At 40.2% G+C, this 20058-nt stretch overlaps 2 protein-coding genes and 1 long non-coding RNA gene across 3 annotated transcripts in view; 2 read left to right on the plus strand and 1 right to left on the minus strand.

Annotated features, from left to right (window-relative positions):
- The window catches only part of LOC118409948 (TLC domain-containing protein 4-B-like), an 8657-nt gene extending 6633 nt beyond the window's left edge, over positions 1-2024 (plus strand). Inside the window, exons 6-7 of the mRNA XM_035811362.1 lie at positions 191-307; positions 876-2024. Of these exons, the coding sequence (XP_035667255.1) occupies positions 191-307; positions 876-1050 (292 nt within the window). The 3' untranslated portion in view covers positions 1051-2024. The remainder of the gene's footprint in view (positions 1-190; positions 308-875) is intronic.
- Positions 2025-8687: 6663 nt separating this feature from the next.
- LOC118409963 lies at positions 8688-11802 on the plus strand. The gene is made up of 2 exons (XR_004830507.1): positions 8688-8919; positions 11085-11802. It is a non-coding gene; the product is annotated as an uncharacterized LOC118409963 (long non-coding RNA).
- A 1733-nt stretch (positions 11803-13535) lies between these two features.
- LOC118409942 (porphobilinogen deaminase-like) lies at positions 13536-19934 on the minus strand. The gene is made up of 13 exons (XM_035811353.1): positions 19819-19934; positions 19192-19298; positions 18413-18485; positions 18214-18263; positions 17912-17967; positions 17660-17737; positions 17448-17525; positions 17140-17215; positions 16776-16928; positions 16182-16301; positions 15886-15939; positions 15136-15225; positions 13536-14602 (listed from the first exon to the last, which is right to left on the minus strand). Exons 2-13 carry the CDS (start codon positions 19249-19251, stop codon positions 14423-14425), a joined length of 1068 nt encoding a protein of 355 aa, XP_035667246.1. The 5' UTR covers positions 19252-19298; positions 19819-19934; the 3' UTR covers positions 13536-14422.
- Between the last annotated feature and the right edge of the window lie 124 nt (positions 19935-20058).

The following is a 20058-nucleotide window of genomic DNA, read 5'->3' on the forward strand; positions in this document are numbered from 1 at the left end:
GTCCAGTGCATCTAATGATGGATGGTTCTATTTGTACATCTTCATCTAGTATCAATGATTTGTGAGTCTCGATGTGCAAAGTAATAACAATACCCAAAATGGAACAAAGGTATATGGTAAATGGGATGACTGTGTACATAACATGCCCCATTTTCCTCTTTGCTCATGATGTTATTCGTGTTTTGTTTAGGACTATCCTAAAGGAGTTGGGATTCCCGGCACTGTCAACGCCATACAAGATCAACGGCATCCTGTGGCTACTGTCCTTCTTCTTAGTGCGAATAGTCATAACGATCTTTGTGGCTTGGTATGTATGCTGAAGTGGTGTCAATCAGTGAAATACTGTAGATTCATGTTAAGTTTGCTGCACTTTAATCATCTTTTATTGAAAACCCAGATGGCAAGATGGTTATTCAAATACCAGGTCCTTTTGAACACTGGACTGAATTGATCACTGACCATATATGCCACATGTTTCCCTGGGCAAGAGAGGATGCAATTTAGGCTCACTTCTAGCATTTAGTTGTGGATCAATTTGCCAAAGGACAGACCCCATTCCAAACTCCAGCACCATTGCAGAGCTGCTCTTGCAAGACCAGAGTCTGGTGGGAATGGGTGTGAGTTGGATAAAAACTAGGGTTGTACAGTAATTGTAATAGGTCTACCTTCTAATTGTAATTTTGGCTCCATTTAAGAATTACAAAAATTTAACCCACATGTATATATATATAATTACAATTTTGTGGCAATAGGGGGTCTATTGATTGATATAAGTTATCCAATGTAATTTCTTCCAACTTTTTCTGATGATTATCATCAAGAATCCTTCAACTCCAACATGGAGTCTAATGTTTATGTGTTTTCCTCAACCTCAGGTACAAGTTTGCTCCCTTGATGCTGACCAGCGAACTATACGAGCAGGTTGAAGCTATTACCCTCGTCGCCATCTTCACTGGAGGGCCATTCTTCAATATCCTCAGTGTCTACTGGTTTATCAAGATATGGCAGGGGACATTAAAAGTACTCAGGGGTGGTCATAAAAATATCTAATGTCATGCTTCCTTACTATCAGTAAGTGCCCTGCAGGATATCCTGGTTTAGAGCATCTGAAGTGGGGTCCATCCGATGAAATGTCGAGGATTAGAGTACAATCCAAGTTAATCCTGTATGTCCTGACATCAGCAGATAGCTGCTTACTTACCGGTGCTTTGATGGGAGAAGGCTGCGTACGTAGGATCACTGTGCTCCACTCTCATTGTAGGTGTGCTAGGGACACAAAGGTTACAGTGACCTATTAATGATGTCAATTGTCATGCTGCTGTTTCATCCAAGTTGATAGTTGATACTTTGTAGTAGTGTTTACAAATCAGACAGCCTCATTATGTAGTATTTCACTCATAATGAATGGTAATGGTGCTAGTAATTGGAGTGGGAAAGTCCACTCTACTCTACAGTTTTGTTCAGAAAGGACACTGGAGCAGCATAGTTCCCATAGAGAGACTTTAATCAAGCCCACATTCAGACATGTTTTGCTAGTGTGGCTTCTTCAGTGGTAGGACTGTATGAACACAAGTACAATGCAAATGGTATTGGTGCTAATTACCGTGTATGTCTTAAAGTAATAAAAACAAGTATGTGAGGTGTTGGTGGTTGATAGACACACAACATCTGTATACATGTATTCATAAACTTCTCTGTCATCCAATCAGTGTTGGTTACATGGCTAGCAGGCAGAAGGAAGGTTAAGCTTCTTGTAAAACTTCTCAACGAGTCGTGCCAACAGGCCGGATATCTGTGTTGTACTTCTATTTAGCTGAATAGGCAGCTTTAAAGAATTTTCTTCTGAGTCATCGATGAATTATTGTTATCTTCTCATGCTGGTTTCACATATTTTTTTCCTCCGGCTGTTAAAATGTTACTTAAAAAGTATTAATACGGACATGATTTAAACACATGAGGTGCAATGTGATTTTTGCTTCAGCAATAGTCCATCTAGAATTGAATAAAAAAATGTAGTGATGTAATGACATTGTTTCAGTTTATTTTGTCATGTAGTTCATCTATTGTTCATGCAGTAAGTTACTACACCTTATGATCACAGCATCCACTCAAGCAGGACCTGACATGTAGTTTTGTGCTAAGGTGACCATTGTATGGTCCTTCATTTCTCAGTTACTTGTCACAAGGTTGAATAGTCCTATCAGGAAATGTAGTGTTTGTACATTGGTTGAAGCAAATTAGGTCCCTATTTGCAAAATGTTCATCTAATCATGTTCATCTAAAGCTCCCTACATATAAAAAATCATAACCCACCAACCCCTTCTTGAGTTCAACACTTTCCAAAATTTTCACAAAGAAAGACCCTAGCAGTCTCAGCACAAGCTGCTAATCATGTCCAACTCGTCCGCTGAACAAGAGCTATCAACCTTACAATTAGGTGGCCGTAACATCTTCAGAGCAAAAGATACAAAAACCAGGGCTGTTTTTTTTTTTACATAGCAAGCCACTGAGGCACCCCAAATCTAATCATTTAGGCAAGACCTACTCCACATTCTCATTGATTATGCCAATGAGCCCTCTACGGTTCCACAGCTTGGTGCTTCTTCATTGGCAATTTTCTTTCTGACAGCTGAACTTTCTGACGGCCCGTATGTCGTGTGGGCCTCGCTAAATCCTTTGGAGCCGGCCTCTGGACAGCGCACATTACTGTATTGAATGCATTGCAAAGTTCTTAAATTTTCTATCGTAGACCTGTGTTGTTTTTTCTGCATCCACCCATCTGTACGTTTGGTAAGACATGTTGAGAAAAGTTCTGTTACTGGCAATTCATAGTGAGCATAAATTCTTTGCGGCCTAACGAGACATCAAGAAAACAGTACAAAGTAGAAAGCCTGATAAAAACGCATTGAAAGAACGTCAAAAACAGCCGGAGCATAACCTCTGCTTGGAGAGTATATATGGACAATCATTTTTCAATTCCAAGAATTCCCCTGATATATCGCCAGTGACGCAGAAACACCGTCTTGTGGCATACGTGCAATCACTCTTCACCCTGTCCTTTATCCATAGGTTAGTAGGCCAATCTGATGTGTGTATATCTGGAATATGTAATGTCAAGATGAGTTAAGGGTGGTCAGACGTGCATGTGTGTGTGTGTCTTTATGTGTGTCTGTGTGTGTTTGTGTTTCCGTTATGTTTCCGGATATTTGTGGTCAGCATAACTAAAGAACCTCTGGATGGATTACCATTTGGTATGTGGGTAGGTGTTGGGAAGACGAAGGACAAGGTCAATTTTTGGGCCCCCCGTATGTGACCTTGGTACTGCAGCAAAAATTCCGTTTTCTGTATCTTTTGACCTGGATGCGCTATGATCTTGATCTTTCGGTGGCAGATATCATAGATAGCTTGTGATGTAAGGAATAGATGGTGTATGTTTGGGTCCCCTAGCAGGTTGCTCTGGAACTGCAGGGGCGTTTTTCTCAAAATCTTCTAAGGAGGATAACTGGACAAGGGAGCGACAAATTTGGATGATATTTGGTATATAGGTAGCTTAGACAGTGATGTTCATAATCAAGTGCAAATTATGCAAACTGGCACTTAATTTGCACAATTAGTGAGGGACATCTATATTTGTAGTGTTTGTCTCAAATACCTGTCATATATGTAGTTTGTGCACGTGCCTTGTGGAACATTAACAGATATCAATTATGCAAATACGTTCCTAATTTGCATAACTAATGTAAAAGCCTGATTATGTATATAATTTCTCTGAATGGTAAAAACCAATGTAAGTTCTCTAAATGTGTACATAAACAAGCATAGATTATCTAAATGTGGAAATCATTTACATAATCAGACTATTTCATGGAGATACATAAACTCTTGTTTGAACTTTTGTATGAACTCTTGTTTGAGTACAGAGGAATGCTACCACTGTGCTCTTATGATAACGGATGTTGATTTATATGGGCGCCCTATTGACTTGCTGGGCATGCTGTGAAATATGTCACCTACCACAAGATGTTAGGGGTGTTCACAAGTACATGTTCTCGCAAAGAAAAGGCATAAGCTAGTGTCTCATTGCTTCATACACGAAAGAAAATAGAAGATACTAAGCTAGTCCATATGTATCTGGTTAACTTCGACAGTAGTAGGTTCAAAACGTAATATCACATTATCCGCACGAAGTTGGATCTTGTCACTTGTTCCACCTGAACTGTGAAAATGTCGCGCCACATACCACGTAGATCTACATAAATACTATGCTACCATAACTAGGCAAATCTGTCTGGGTCATCTGTCATACTGAAGGTAGCAGTTGTCGTTGAAAGCCTTTAAGATATAACTCTCAATACTATAAAACGGGAAACCTTTTAATTCCAGTTGGTCAAAATCCTGTACAAATGTCATGGCCTGGGTAATAACGCCAGTCAAACATTTTGATGGATTTGTCAAAAGTTCGGGGAGCAATACCACTTGATACCGACGGACAAAGACAAACCGCTGTGTGCGGGCGTGTACCTGCGTCATCGCGTGAACAATAAGAGTTCGAAGATCTCAGACCTCCGTTAGATATAATTCTTGAAAGATCTTTTTGATTGTGAGCTTCTCGGTGACTTTTTCTTATAGATAATGCAAATAACATCCAAAGCCATATTGTCTTTGTGTGGTTATGGTCATCTTTAATTCACTGACATATGCCACAAGTATGATGTTCTATCAGTTTAATATCACTGAGGAACAATAATGCGAATGAGTACATATTTGCATGATTGATATCTAGTATTGTTCCGCCAACACTACATTAAGCTAAGGGCACAACCCACGATTCCTCAATTAGTCGCCTTCTATGTATCAGTAATACCCATAGGATGACAATCTGTAACTCTAATGTGCCTTATACACTGTAATACTAAACCTTGTATGTTCTCAGACAGATTTCCAGCATAAAATAATTCAGGCCAATTCAAGTTGTTGTTGACAAAGATATCTATCAAGATACTAATAGTTCCTACAGTCAAATTGCTGATTTTTCACAGTACATTAAGTTTGTTCCCCAAACAGGTCCTCCCAAATCATGCAATAAAAGAAACTAAGGAAAAAACTAAATCTATGTCCTTCATACCCTAGTGACCAGGTAACCCTGATGTCACTGAAAGTCCAGTCAGAGGCATAGTTACCTCCCAGCACCGGGGTTAGTACGTGCTGTCTACGTGCCAAAACGTGGGAAATCATTAGGGATCCGTATTGGTAAGTATCGCCTCCGCACGATCCCGTAGGGAATCCGACGGAATTTGGAGCACGCAGACACGCCGTAGAACTTTACGTGCAGGCAAAACTTTGTGTGTCATTGAGCTGCGGATTCGCCCCCGCACGTGCCAGTACGGGCGACGCGCCTGCCTTGTACAGCCTGAACGTTTTCAGAAATACGTGGCGGACGTGGCCTCCCAAAAAAACACGCACGGACAAATTGCCCGTACGTCGGGTTGTGCCCTTAGCTTTGCGTATATCGCATGCATCGAATTACCATAATGAAAAATAGAATTCATAAACTTTCGTCGTCAATTGTACAAGACTAAGTCTTAAGTTATATCCCCATAGTTAAGGCAACAGAAAATTGGAGACAGGAAATGAGAATACCGTTGACACCTTGTGAGACTTTCCTGTCAGAACGTTGTGCGTCTACCCGCCACTACCCCGTGCAGTTCCCGGTAACCATGTGATTAGACGCACCTAGAATATGGATATGGATATATCAAGTTGGAAGTTCATCTGTGTTGGTAAAAGTCATTCTGAATCTTGAATATCAGAACATTAGTCAAACTGTAAGGCCACATTTTTATGGATGACAGACTGTGAAAATAACAAGAGTTCGGAGACCTCATCTGCATGAAATATTAATTTTTTCGTAAATTTCTTGTTTTATCTTGTCTCTGTAATCATGCAAATATGGCTTATTATGCAAACATGGCTGTAAATCCATTTTAAATTATGGTTTCTCTACCAAAATGATAGAATACATTGTACATGTGAAAGTCTATTCCTTTGGCAGAATTCCATTTTATAATGAATTATGCAAATGACTCACATTTACATCTTAAACTATGGTAATGTACACCTTTGATTAACTAAGTTACACATGTCACATATGAAATGGAAGTATCATTTACCAAGGAATCACGGAATAGTCACATTAACTATACAAACCCTAATTTGCATAGTTGGTACCTTTAAATGTTCCACCTGCCATAAAGTACAGATGTTACACGTTATGGTAATAAATGGAATAATAGATAATGAAGTTCACAAATTACACAGCAAGCAACTTGAGGGCCAAAATTGACTTTGACCTTCATCTTCCAAAAACCTATCCACATACAATGTACTCTATAATCACAATTAATACAAAGGTTCTATTAAGAGTTAACTTAAAAGTTTCAATGATGAACACACAAACAGACACACCCCTCTTGGTAAATTGCATGGCCCATAATGATGGCCCACTTAGATGTAACTTGACCCTTATGTAGCCAGGGGCAACAGAAACCTTCCTTTGGAGACTATCTATGCGCCTCTGGAGTTACTTCTGTTAACAATTAAAACCAAGCAGATGTAGGGTAACCCTCAATTAAAACAAAAATCAACATGCTGTACCAGGTTCAAAGTCAATTAGGCCCAAAATCAAACTTGACCGTCTGGCCACCACACCACACCAATGTACCAAATACCATTGCAATAGCACGCTGCGTACTAGAGATATGTCGCCGGAAACGCACCAGAACACACAAAACACGAAAATCAAAACTATAACTGTATTTCACGCAGGTAATGAGATAGGGCAAAAAAGATGGGCAAAAAAACAAGATGGCTAAATTTTTAAAATAGACACCATAAACGTTATGACAAGAGTTGAAGTGACAGAAAATGGTAGCACCGCTAACAAGGCATCCATTCCTGTATTCAATAAGTGTAACAATGTAGTAAAAGCGACACTATCGTGGTAGACTGGCAGCACTTACCAAGTTGACAACTACCCTTATGACTTCCATAGTGACTTCACTTTTACAATTACAACCATCCAACTAGTATTACCTCTACAATTACAGTCATAGCTACTTTGCTGGCGTCCCTTCTTCAAGTACAATTATCATTTATGCCGCATCACAACATATTTCCCGTTTTGTTACTTTCTCGTCATGTTGACCATTTCCAAAGAAGAAAAAAATCTTCTTTTTTTCGAAATCAGGCAAAAATTAATGAGCGCGTTAATGGCATCCATAACATTTACTTGCTGCGGCCTAAAGCGCTTACCAACAAGCTAGTCGGAATCTTATCGTTGAGCGCTTTAGCACGGAAATAGTGTATAAAATCTCTTTTTTTGACTGGACAGAGACCAATTTATTTGCTGCATGCATTTCTCTTTAATAGAAAAAAGAATAAAAAGAGTGCGGTGTCTGCCTCTCCATACAAGTATTCAAACGTTTTGCCATTTGATCGTGTGTGGGAAATCAAAAAGCTTCCGAGGGGCTTAGCCCGGCTTAGGGCGATTTAGAGTCTGAAAGTACCCACGACTTTACGGCTTATTGTAGACTTCTCAGAAACTGATACCGTTACAGACATAATGGTAATCAATTAAGCAGCCTTTTATATGATCAAGATTACTACCTGTCAGTCAAAACTTTATCTTTATATTCTTATGAGGCTTAAGAAAACATTGGCTTTTTCTATGCCACCACATGTTTAGAAACATGTCAGCCGGCAGGTGGACAGCCACGTGAGATGTTCTCTTCAAACTACTCCCTGTCCACCAATATGTTGCCTTCATGTTGCCAAATCTTCATTTTCGGTTACAGTCATACCTGGCTGGCCAACCATCTGGCCGAGCCTACCACCTCCAGCTTAGTCCAATCATACATAGTTAAAACTCTTTTGTCTGGAGCAACCACCCCTATCCATTGAGTGATTGTTGAGAGGAATAATTTGCTTTTTTCCTACTGTAATAAGACCCATTGTTGAAAAGACCGTTTGACGTTTACATGGCCTCATCAAAAAATCACCTCCGGTCTTATTGCAGTAAGAAAAATTCAAATTATTCCGGACGGTAGAGAAATCCTAATAAGGGAAGCAACGTTACAAAAGGTCGCCAGGGTTTAACGGCCTTTCCTAATGACGCAGTTTCGGCCTCACCATGACTTCCGGGTTTGGGGTATAAGAAATAGAGTGATGTCTGTGACTTACTTTTTGCCGTGAGAAAAAGCTGATAAGCACATCATAGACATGTGGAGCCCTGCCCTGCTGATGGTCCTCACTTTGGCAGCGCTACACCACTCCACCGGCCTTGTCGTCACAGGGGTAGGTGGGCTCTGCCCTTGGTGCTGATTACTGGACTCTTTCCTTGGTGCTGATCCGGCAAATCTCTTCTTTTGCAACTTATTCATATGTGCATTTTCCAGCACTACATGTAGCATATGTTAATAACTGATCGTAGTCTTAGCAAAATATAAGCCTAACATCCAATACAATGTAAAGTTCGGCTTGTGTGCAGCGTTTGAAACGTATTTTGTGTGGTTTTGGGGTTATTGGAAAAGAGCAGTGCTTGAAAGATGTGCAACACTTCGTTTTTTTTTAAAGACTCAAAAAATTAAGTCAGAGCCATACATATGCTTTTATAATGAGGAAAGGCGCAAGTACACTAGTGCATTGGGCTATTTGGATAAGGAAATTTAGAAATCTGATGCTTTATTGAGACAAATGGTGTTTATATCCTTTGCAGACCTGTCAGAATGACCAGGAGTGCATCGCGGCAAGGGACGAGGCGGGTTCTTGCTGTGCGCTGTGGAGCCCGGGCTCGGACCTCCACGTCTGTAAGCCCGCAGGCAGGACCGGCGAACCCTGCCACGCGGCCTCGAACGTCTTACCGTGAGTTGCAGAACGTTCTCTAACATATCTTACCTCAAAACAATTACTGGATTAAAGGTGTACTCAATTTAAGGATAGGGCAGTGATTGAAGGCAGTTTTCTGTACTCTCCAAGCAGAGGTTAGGCTCCGGTTGTTTGTTTTCAACGTTTCTTCAGTCGTTTTTATCGGGCTTTCTGTTTTGTATTTTATCTTGCTTTGTCAAAACCTAACGTTTGGCTGTCGCACTTCAAGAGAAATAACAAAATAGAAAGCCCGATAGAAATGACTAAAAAACGTTAAAAAAACATCTGGAGCCTAACCTTTGCTTGGACAGTAGTTTTCTGGTCGTTTTTAGGTAATACCTTGCATCCAGCTACCCTGTTGCATTGTACGACAGTATATACGGAGAGAATATGCGACATCATAGCTTTTTACGAACGCGTCGAAAAGCCGGGATCTAGCTCATACCAGTCTGCTTGTACTTATTGTTACCGAAATATGTAACAGTTAGAAAATGAAAATCGAAGGTCGTCTATGGGAAAATAGGGTTGCTCCACTCACAAGGGGGCTCCTTTTAACACTCGAAGCCAAGCCGAGGGTGTTTAAGGAACATAGCAACACAGCTACCCTCAGAGGAGCAGAGAGCCCATGTTCTAGTAGCTGATTTCCAATGATACATACTGTCTAACGCCGTCAGCTTTGGTCCATATCAGTAATTTATCAGACTTTGGTTAGAGTTTATATATCCAGGCCATTTAACAATGACATATAGAGAGCAAGTGTTAAAAAATGAAAGGCAAAAAAAAAAAACGGTTAACCAGCTGTCCCGTCCACGGTAGCGGTGACATACAGACTGTTAGCTCAGAGAGCGTTTGTGTGCCAGTGTCAAGTAGACATGTGGGGTATTCATGAGAGTTGACGCGAAACAAGAAAGGGATTCATATTCTTAACCTAGTACGATATCATAGCCCTGTCTACAAATCATAAATGCTTCACGGAGGCTTGTGTCCTGTGGACTCTGGTTATGTTTCCCGATAGGCAACGTTTACAACCGTTATCGTTTCCCGATAGGGCAAACCATCTTGTTTTTGCTGGTGTGTTCTTCTTCTAATTCTGTCGTCTGTAATTAACCATTCAGAGCTTAGAACTGCAATAACATCAGCACTTTCAAAAACCAAGTAGATAAAGGGTGGACCGGAATCAGGCAGATGCAGAGTGGCCTTTTTACTGGCACACAATACGAGCTCAATTGTATAGTATAATCATGACCTGGTCAAAAAACATGCAGATGTCGGGTGGCTCGTTTTTGACTTGCACACAATACTATAGGGCGAGCCTAATGGTATAGTATAGTTATGTTAATGACCTGGTCAAAAAACAAGCAGATGTCGGGTGGCTCGCTTTTGACTTGCACACAATACTATGGGGCGAGCCTAACGGTATAGTATAGTTATGTTAATGTCCTGGTTAAGAAACAAGCAGATGTCGGGTGGCTCGTTTTTACTTGCACACAATACTATAGTATAGGGCGAGCCTAACGGTATAGCATAGTTATGTTAATGACCTGGTCAAAAACCAAGCAGATGTCGGGTGGCTCGTTTTTTACTTGCACACAATACTATAGTATAGGGCGAGCCTAATGGTATAGTATAGTTATGTTAATGACTTGGTCAAAAAACAAGCAGATGTCGAGTGGCTCGTTTTTTACTTGCACACAATACTATAGGGCGAGCCTAATGGTATAGTATAGTTATGTTAATGACCTGGTAAAAAAACAAGCAGATGTCGGGTGGCTCGTTTTTTACTTTCACACAATACTATAAGGCGTGCCTAATGATATAGCATAGTTATGTTAATGACCGGGTCAAAAAAACAAGCAGATGTAGGGTGGCCCCTCTTTTTTACTCGCTCTAAATACTACAGGGCGACTCTGTAGAAAATTATCCCACAACTTTTTCATCACGAAATTGTACATGTAGATTCCAGATCAAAAGGGTCTGTCCTTTGCCAGCGGTGGACCAAAAACTCTATGTTATGTGAGTATGACGACATTCAAGCAGTAAAGTAGGGCATCCGTATTTATATGATGGCCATACCCGTTGCTATATTGATGCAGTTCAATGCACCCGTACCTTAGTGGTTTCTATAGACGTCACACTTTATTTACGTCACACGTGCCTTTCAGATACCCATTCAACGGGCAGAGACGCTTCTGGAGGTGCCAGTGCGCGGAGGGACTACTTTGCGTCACCGAACCGGGCAGTTTGATCGGTCGCTGTTCTTCAGTGGACAAGTGAACAGGCTCGACATCTACAGATACATTGTACCATCTATATGGGGAGAAAAAGTGGCAGTGATACGAATACGTATTTATGGCTTTAAGTGCGGACATGTTATCCCAAATTACATTGATTGTACTCAAGGGACTCATGTTTTCCTCTGTACTAAGCCATGTTGATTTGTTTATATGGATGACCTCCTCTGGGAACCCCAGAACTGATGCGAGCGTGCAAACAACAAAAGGTTGGGCCTAAAAAATGTTGCCTTTCTTTTGAAATCAAATTGTCAGGAAGGTTGGACAAATGCTTAAAATATAATGTATGGTATACCGAACAATAGATTTTTTCAGTTTTGATATTTCACATCTTCATTGACTTTTGAATTTTCTTGATGAGAATGACGATGCCATCCATATCAAATCAAACCAACATTGCCTTCATGTATTGACCAATACTACTTAGTGTGGATACAGTTTCTGGTCCGATGGTCACCCTCTTACAGCTGGTCTTGTAGGGGATTACAAATCATCTGTTTGTGTTTGGAAGCTAATTCGTTTTAAAAATCAACTACTCATAGAATGAAATGGGACCATGGCTTTCAAGAATAAAAATCTGAACTACCAATATACTGTGTCGTTTTCTTCCTTAATGACTGTTTTTTGTTGTTCATTTCGGTGTCCGTATACATGATTAATGACAATACCTGCACCACATGTAGAGTACCAAGACGAATGTTAGAACGATAAACGGTATAAGTTAGAGGTGTTGACTACGACCTTTGATATCTACTAGAGAGCCATCTGTAAACAGAAGATGGAAGGCTACAAAGTCTACCCTTTAAGGATGACGTATTACTCGTAATCTTGTAATCATAGCAAAAGTGGGCCACGTCGGTTCTTGAGTAGGTATGTAGTAGTGCCTACGTGCCAGATTGAACACTGACTTTGACTTTATTGACGATGAGGATTTGGGAATAGAACCCCTAAGTGGACGGGTACGGCGTAGGAAAATTAACGCCGTCGTGACCAAATATCGTCGGTGGGGATCCTTTTCTTACACAGATTTCGGCCGAAGTGATGTGGATGTTGAATGGAATCCTGTCTTAGTAGATAAATGGAGACCAGCCCTAAATGGTTGGATATTGAAACAAAACTTTTATCTAATACAACAACACCATAAAATTAAGGTACATATGAGTTTACAAAGGTGGTATCTTGTATATGATTGGACCAATTGTCAATAAAACGAAATAACGAACTATGATGCAGGTAGCTAAGTCAGGATACGTCGCCACCAGGGATAATGAGTGGGTTACGTCCCGTATCAAAGGACTCATTAATATCATAAGAGAGAGAGAGGCATAAAGCCTTTATGTCAGGAGACACTACCAGCTTCAAACGCCTACGTAATAATCTACAACACTACATGGAGACAGAAGTAGATCATCTAAAGCACGGCGACACACGTAAGTACGCCTTGTGAAGTCCTTGCATCGGATGGGAGCTCGGAAGAAGAGGGAGTTTGCCGACCTCTTGCATAGACTGTGATTAACTGATTAACCTTTTTCGCCCGTTTGGTCGAATGTTTCCTATGACATTAATCTAAGGGCACAACCCGCCGTACGTGCAACTTCGTGCTGCCCACGCAGGCCACGTACAAAAACGCGGGATCTTTTTGGATCCGTAAGTGCACGTTAAGTTCATGAAAAACTTTCTCTCCATTCATAAATGCCTAAACAATGTATCCAGAGTACCACATAAGGTTGATGCATATTAGAGTTGTTTGAGGTGTTTAGGCAGACTGGGTTAGAAAGACCAAAGACATGGCTATCAGTTGTCGTAAGAAGGCAGTGAACCCCCTTCCACTCACAAGGACGCCTTTCTAAAGCTAAGGGCACAACTCTTTGTACGTGCAATTTGTCCGTACGTTGTTTGTTTTTTAGACCACGTCCGCCACGTATTTCTGAAAACGTTCAGGCTGTACAAAGCAGGTGCGTCGCCCGTACTGGCACGAATCCGCAGCCCGATGGCACACAAAGTTTTACCTGCACGTAAAGTTCTACGGCGTGTCTGCGTGCTCCAATATCCGTCGGATTCCCTACGAGTTCGTATGGAGGCGGCATTACCACTTACGGATCCCAAAAGATTGTCCACGTTTTGGCACGTAGACAGCACGTATTTGCACGCACGGCGGGTTGTGCCCTTTATATATAATAGCTTAACCGTGCTGTACCACTTGCAAAGTCGCAATGTGCTCCCATACCACCACTAACCCTGGTGCTGGGAGGTAACTATGCCTCTGACTGGACTTTCAGTGACATCAGGGTCACCTGGTCACTCAGGTATGAAGGACATAGATTTAGTTTTTTCCTTAGTTTCTTTTATTGCATGATTTTATCTTAAAATGTATGGGAGGACCTGTTTGGGGAACAAACTTAATGTACTGTGAAACATCAGCAATTTGACTGTAGCATTTGACTTGATAGATATCTTTGTCAACAACAACTTGAATTGGCCTGAATTATTCTATTTTGGAAAACTGTCTGAGAACATACAAGGTTTATTATTACAGTGTATAAGGCACATTAGAGTTACAGATAGTCATCATCTGGGTATTACAGATAGATAGAAGGCGACTAATTGAGGAATTTTCTCCACAATAATATCATATCATTAAAAGCCTAAAACACACCAACTAATACAGTGAAAGTTACACATTCAGGTACTAATAATATGCACCAAATAGTAATTACTCAAGCAACTGGATATGATTTTGGAAACGGTCAGACGTTGATATAAAACCTGTTCTCCAACAAGATCTCTTCAGTGTCACTGATGACAGATAACAGATGTTATCTGAAACGTGTGACTGTTTCCAAAATGACCACAATAATACTAGCAGCTATATGGAAATATATCTGAAGTAACATTTATTTAGCAAAAGTACATTCTATTCTGAAGCTTTGGTCCAGGTTTCTTCTACAGGAAGACCATAAGGGCAAAGGCTGTATTATTTGATTTCATCTTTATTCCTTATGAATAAATCAAACAATAAGATTTCTTCTGGACCAAAATCTACAACTTACTGTACAATGGAGTTACATGTAGCACTTAGAGGGTAAGCAGGAAGGAGACAGAACTGTTACAGCAATTTTCAGGGTGGTTTTGAGTTTGTGGTGAAGCAGTCACCACAAAAAAAGTGAACATAAAACTAGCCCGAAAATTTCTGCATTTACAGTGTTTATTCACTTCTTCTCTCCTTCTGCATTCTGTTGCCTAGCAACAGCCAAGATGTCCCCTGCCCCCTTACTGATCAAGAGTTTGGCCATATCAATCCCAAGATCCTCTGCTGCCTTCAGGGCCTGATGGGAAATGGTCTGTGCCACCACGCTGACATACTGCTGCTGGTCTGCTGAAGAGGAACTCTACAACAAAGAAAAAATAACAACACAGCATTAAATGAGTTTTTGATCAGACCCTTCTCAAGTTGGTATGACAAGAAGCGTGTGTCACATAACCTAAACAACTTGAGAAGAGTCAGAGGAATGACCAATAGCTTGTTGTTTGGAAATAACGTGTAAAAAGTTTACAATGTTTATTGCAGATGAACCATCATACCAATCTAAGGAGATGTCTGCTGATTCCAGTTTTCTGTATGAATTAAAGAGGTGAATTTTTTAGCCAGCATATATGCAAAAGGTGAGATATTCTGGCAAAACACTAACTGGTTCTCTTTTTCACCATCTCCACAGGCCTGTGAAGCCCCTATTCTTACAGAAAAGCATATACATATACATGCAAATGTGGATTTGAGCAACACCCACACAAGATAAAAGACTATGGTGACATGGTCTGAATAATTATATGCATTGAGTTTTGGACTGCAGAACTAACATGTTGTCCTTTCCATACTGTATCAGCATCAGTGATGGACACCTATACATGCCTTATGCCCCACCTGTGTCTGTGTGTCAGACAGAGCTGTCTGCATCGTCTCCTTAAGGCACTCCGACCCGTCCAGACTCAGGACTGCTCCGGTCAGGTACAGCTGTAAGGTGGACCAAACACAGTGATAGGAAAACAAACAAAGGTTCAAGCACACCAAACAAACAAAGACCTGTGTTAAAGCAGTCAACCAACTGGCCCAGGCAACCACCCCCAGTCACAAGCCACATTGATTAAAAGTATTTTACATAACATTAGTTAAAACCTAGTAAGTTGACCTGAGTACATTTTCACATAACATTAGTCCATCCCATCCTGTCCTCAGCAACCACTTGTCCTCAGTATCCATTTTTCAATAACAGTCCCATGTGTGGAAGCTGAATCCAGGTTTGATTGTACAGGTGGGTGTCTTATTATGAATACATCCCTATTGGAATAGACCTTAGTCCTGACCCATCTTGACTTAGCTCTGCACCTTTCGGGTAGAGCTGCAAGGCCTGATAAATGTAAAATGTGGCAAAGCGTTGCCTTAGATAATGAGTGTTAGCTATGGGTAGAAATCCTGCTCACCCTCTGGCCTCTGGCAAAATTTTATCAGCTTTTGTATGCGTTGATTTTGAAGACTTGGGCCACTATATGGTTGTTTTTGAATGTTAGAGACTCTGTTTGGAATGCTAACTCAGATTCATGGGTAAAGTACAAGAGAAAAGAACAAATACAAAGACTTGACTCTAACCAAACAAAAGTATGCTTTACTTCTCACCTCCTTGTCTTTAATCTCAGTGTAGACAGCCACTGGTGTGCTGCAGCCTGCTTCCTGAACAACATAGTTACTTCAGTCAAAGTCAGAACACAGTAACACAATGTTCTTAAATTCTAATAAACTATGGTAGGCATTGTACAACACCTGTACACAAAGCATCACCAAATACTTCAAAAGACCTACAGACTACAGTTTAAACTTAAAGCAATGATGTACAGTAATACTAGGAAAACCAACTCAAAACATTGGACACCATATCAGAAATGGACTGATTGTGTAAAGAAAAACATAATTACCAGTTCCCTGAGCAGAGCCCTCTCTGTCACACAGCGTAGCAGGGTCTCCTCATGATTCAGCTTGGACACCAGAGCAAGGGTGTCAAAGTCATTGGCACGAACTTCCACTGCAAGGGCACCCTGCAGAAAGGCAGTTACAGACTAAAGTACTGTTTCTAACTGTATTGGCCTGTTCCCCCCTCTTCTTCTATGGCTTACTAATCTTATGTATTGATAATTTGCTACTTGACGTAAATTTGTGGTTTGCAATCTTAGTACTTAAAGTGTATTCCATGGAAATCAATTCTCACCAGAATGAATACAATTATCAAATAACACTATAAAATTCAGGGCTGTCTCCAGGATGCCTCTCCTTCCTCAGATGGAAATTTGCTTATTGGAAAGGAAAAACAAATTACAGCCCATCCATCAGAAAATCTGAACTTCATAACATGAAACTAAAATAACAGAAGATTTCAACAAATGGGCTTAAAAACAACGATTGGGATGGGGTAAAAATTGTGGAGACAGCCCTGATACAAGTACATCATTATCTGCACATCATTAAGCACTCCTCTGGTTGTATCATCTAACTGTTCCCACAAACACACATACCTGTCCCACTGCGTACAAACACTCGTCAGGCATCAAGGTCTGACTGATCCTGCTGTCCCAGTCCATCCGTTTCACCCCTGCAGCGGCTAGCACCAGAGCACTGTACATGTCATCCTCATCCAGCTTACGCAGACGAGTGTTCAGATTCCCTCGCTGTGTACATGTTAAGGGGGCTGCCACTTGACTGGAATTCTACCACAACTCACAATATCACAGATTTCATATCCAATGACTCTAAACTTATTGAAACAATTTGGGACTTTCTATCTCTATAATGAAAGAAAAACACATTTCCTGACACATAACAAGTAACACAAAGTAGGACACTTGACACCTTGTTTCATACTCAATACAGAAAGGATACCACACTCTCGAACTTCAGGTGTGGATATTTCCTCTTCAGCTGGGCAACTCTCCTAACTGAGCTAGTTCCTATCACACTGAGGACAGAGAGATGTTTATTAGTGATTGTAAATTTTTTTGGTGTTATAATCTTCATAGCAGTTAAATGCTGAAGCTATATGCAATATTGACAGAAAAAAAATAACTGTTTGTTATACATATGGTATGGTGCGTTATGCTGAAGGGCAGGTATTCTGGTTATATGATACATATTCATTGTATCGACAACTAAACTAAGAAACAAAAAGTCAGCAATAGGTATGTCCTAACCTGTTTTCTGGCAGATCTGCCAGGCATTTTGTTGCGTGTTTAGGGTGCATCAGGACAGCATCGTAGGGGTCCTCCCTCCTGTAGGCAGGTAATGTCATGGTAGATGTTGTCATTATATCATACAATGAGCAATCTAAATCTATCCTTGTGGATGCAGTGTTAAACTGAAGGACAACTACTGCCAAGTTTAAAGTCAAAATTTGCATACTTACTCCAGCACAGCACCAATGACCATATTAGGAGGCAGAGTTGACTGAAGATCCTTCAATGAGTGCACCACAAAGTCTACCCTGTAAAGACATGGAGGGAAAACATATACAATAAGCTTAAATGGGGTGGTATGCAGAAAAAAGGAAGGGTAGCAAGTACTTAATATAAACTTATCATTGCTTGCTCTTGTCACTACAGAAACCAATGAATGAACTGCAGTATAAAAAGTCGCAGTCAGACAGAAGAATACCCACCGTCCATCATCCAGTGCCTTCTCCAGCTCCTTTGTGAACAGACTCTTCTCTCCTATCTAGGATAACATTCAAGTGAAAAGTTGCACTGGAGTGAACTAGTCCATAGAGTGAAGCAACCAGAGGAATAAAAAATCTTTGAAGATGTAATGTGTGCGTATCTGAGTTTGTCAACAAGTTGGATACCAAAAGTGCATTGTTTCTTATGAAAGTTTTTTTTCCAAGAACAATTTCCATAAGGTATTTATTCTTACTGGTTTCTATATTCTTTGCCTTCATTTCAACATTGTGAGGCACATAAATACCTTTGAGAGGGCTGTGTCAAGAATCTTGTCACCCGTAGTAGACATGGAAACTGAAAAAAAAGAGTGCCATTGTAAGTAATGCTTCATAAAAAAAAGGTTATCTACAGAATATTTTTGATAACATTAGTTTACCTTAATGTATATATGTCTATGGGCTAGTTCCTGTGGACTACATGAATAAGTGACATTTGGTTCTTACTTATTTCAAAGTCTACATCGTCACACAGTTTCTTGAGGGACGCCACCACACTGTTGGTCTGGATCATGGCAAGCTAGATCAACAGGAGAAAAGTTTAAGGTAAATGTCTCTTCAAACATGTCTACATAACGTCACTAGTTCCTCACTGCTCACCTCAACTTTCTTCACCAATTCCAAAAAAGCTACTCTCACCAGTCAAGACAAGAAGATGTTATGTAGAACATTTAAAGAAAGGTAGAAAATCAATTCAGAAAGTCAGTCTTCTTCTTTTTGCCACAATGGAGGAAGTTCATGCTCTTGAAAATCAAAATCTTAAATGTCTGTCGATTCCTTAATTAATGATTAGGCCGAGGTTAGGCCACACCAATTTCATTTCTTGTTTCTCGGATTTTTTTCAGAAAAAAATTAGGTCGGTCGGTCAAAAAAAAATTTAAAAAACTTTTGCAAAAAGTCGGGGGTAGGAGAGATCGAGGGGCATACTCAAGTTACAGTTAATTTAGGGGGTCCCTGGTAGCAAAGTCCACAGTTTAAAGAAAAATTATAAACGTACCATCCAAAATAGGCACGTACAGCTACTGGAATTTGAGGCCTATAGTTAATTTGAGAAAGGAGAGGCTGTAAAATTTTGTCAACACGAAGTGTGGCCTGGGAATTCGAAAAGTTTTTTTTTTCAAATCAGAAAAAAATAGGGTTGTGGAATCCAAGAAACGACAAATAAAATTGGTGTGGCCTTATATTCTTGACAAGCCGTAATGATAATAATATGCACAGTTCTGTACCTGGCTTTTTCTTGTCCCAACTCGAACCGTCTTCCTTCCCTCGGTGGTTTCCGCAGACATCCTGGTTCTTTGCACGTGAAGTCCGCTAGTTGATATATTACAGAAAACTACAGGGAAAAAATCATAACACAAATTACAGCTATCCCAAAGAAGAACTGATAATGGCTATTCCATCTGTGATTTATGCCTGGGATCGATGGCTAAGAGTGAGTTTATGCAGTGCTCCAAAGAGAAACTTCTTGTTGTTATTATTAGATAATGCTTCACTGGTGCTCCGTTCTGAAGAGTTATTGAAAGACAGAAGTCAACTACAACCAACTTTATTCCATGATTATTGAATAAGAGTAGAATCTGCATCAAATTCATAGTTCAAAAACCTCTTTTTTCGGTGTTAACGCACGTGACGTTAGGTTCTCTGAGATCTTTCCCACGCCAATTATGCAAAATATAATATGCAAATCTTTCCTGATCGATCACAAATAAAGCTAACATATGGCACTGTGTGGTAACGTTACGTGGTGTGCATAATATGTAGGACGAGCAAGCGATTGAAGGTCGATGGAAAGGAATTTTTCACGAAGCATTAGTCACATAAAACCCCTCAACGTTATCTTATACAATACTCACCCACAACACTTTCCCTATGATTACTTGAACACTTTGAGTGACTTTTTAGGAGCAGCAAGCTAGTCTAGCAGAAAATGTGATGGGATGATAGCTTGTGATGACCCTTGAACTTTCACCTAAGAAAGCGATAAAACACTTACATGTGGACAGTTCAAACATGTAGAGTAGGGGTTAAAACACAAATAAATAACAGTCAAAGATGTTCATAAAATATAATTTGGTTTCTTAAAGATTATTTAT

Source organism: Branchiostoma floridae, chromosome 2 (genome assembly GCF_000003815.2).
Source record: "Branchiostoma floridae strain S238N-H82 chromosome 2, Bfl_VNyyK, whole genome shotgun sequence".
NCBI classification, from domain to species: Eukaryota; Metazoa; Chordata; class Leptocardii; order Amphioxiformes; family Branchiostomatidae; genus Branchiostoma; species Branchiostoma floridae.

Coding starts and splice junctions, on each gene's coding strand:
- LOC118409942 (XM_035811353.1), bottom strand. CDS start 19,251: ATGTCTGCGGAAACCACCGAGGGAAGGAAGACGGTTCGAGTTGGGACA. Junction 17,968..18,213: donor TTGACACAGCCCTCTCAAAG/GTATTTATGTGC, acceptor ATGTTATCCTAG/ATAGGAGAGAAGAGTCTGTT. Junction 15,940..16,181: donor GGGCTCTGCTCAGGGAACTG/GTAATTATGTTT, acceptor TATGTTGTTCAG/GAAGCAGGCTGCAGCACACC.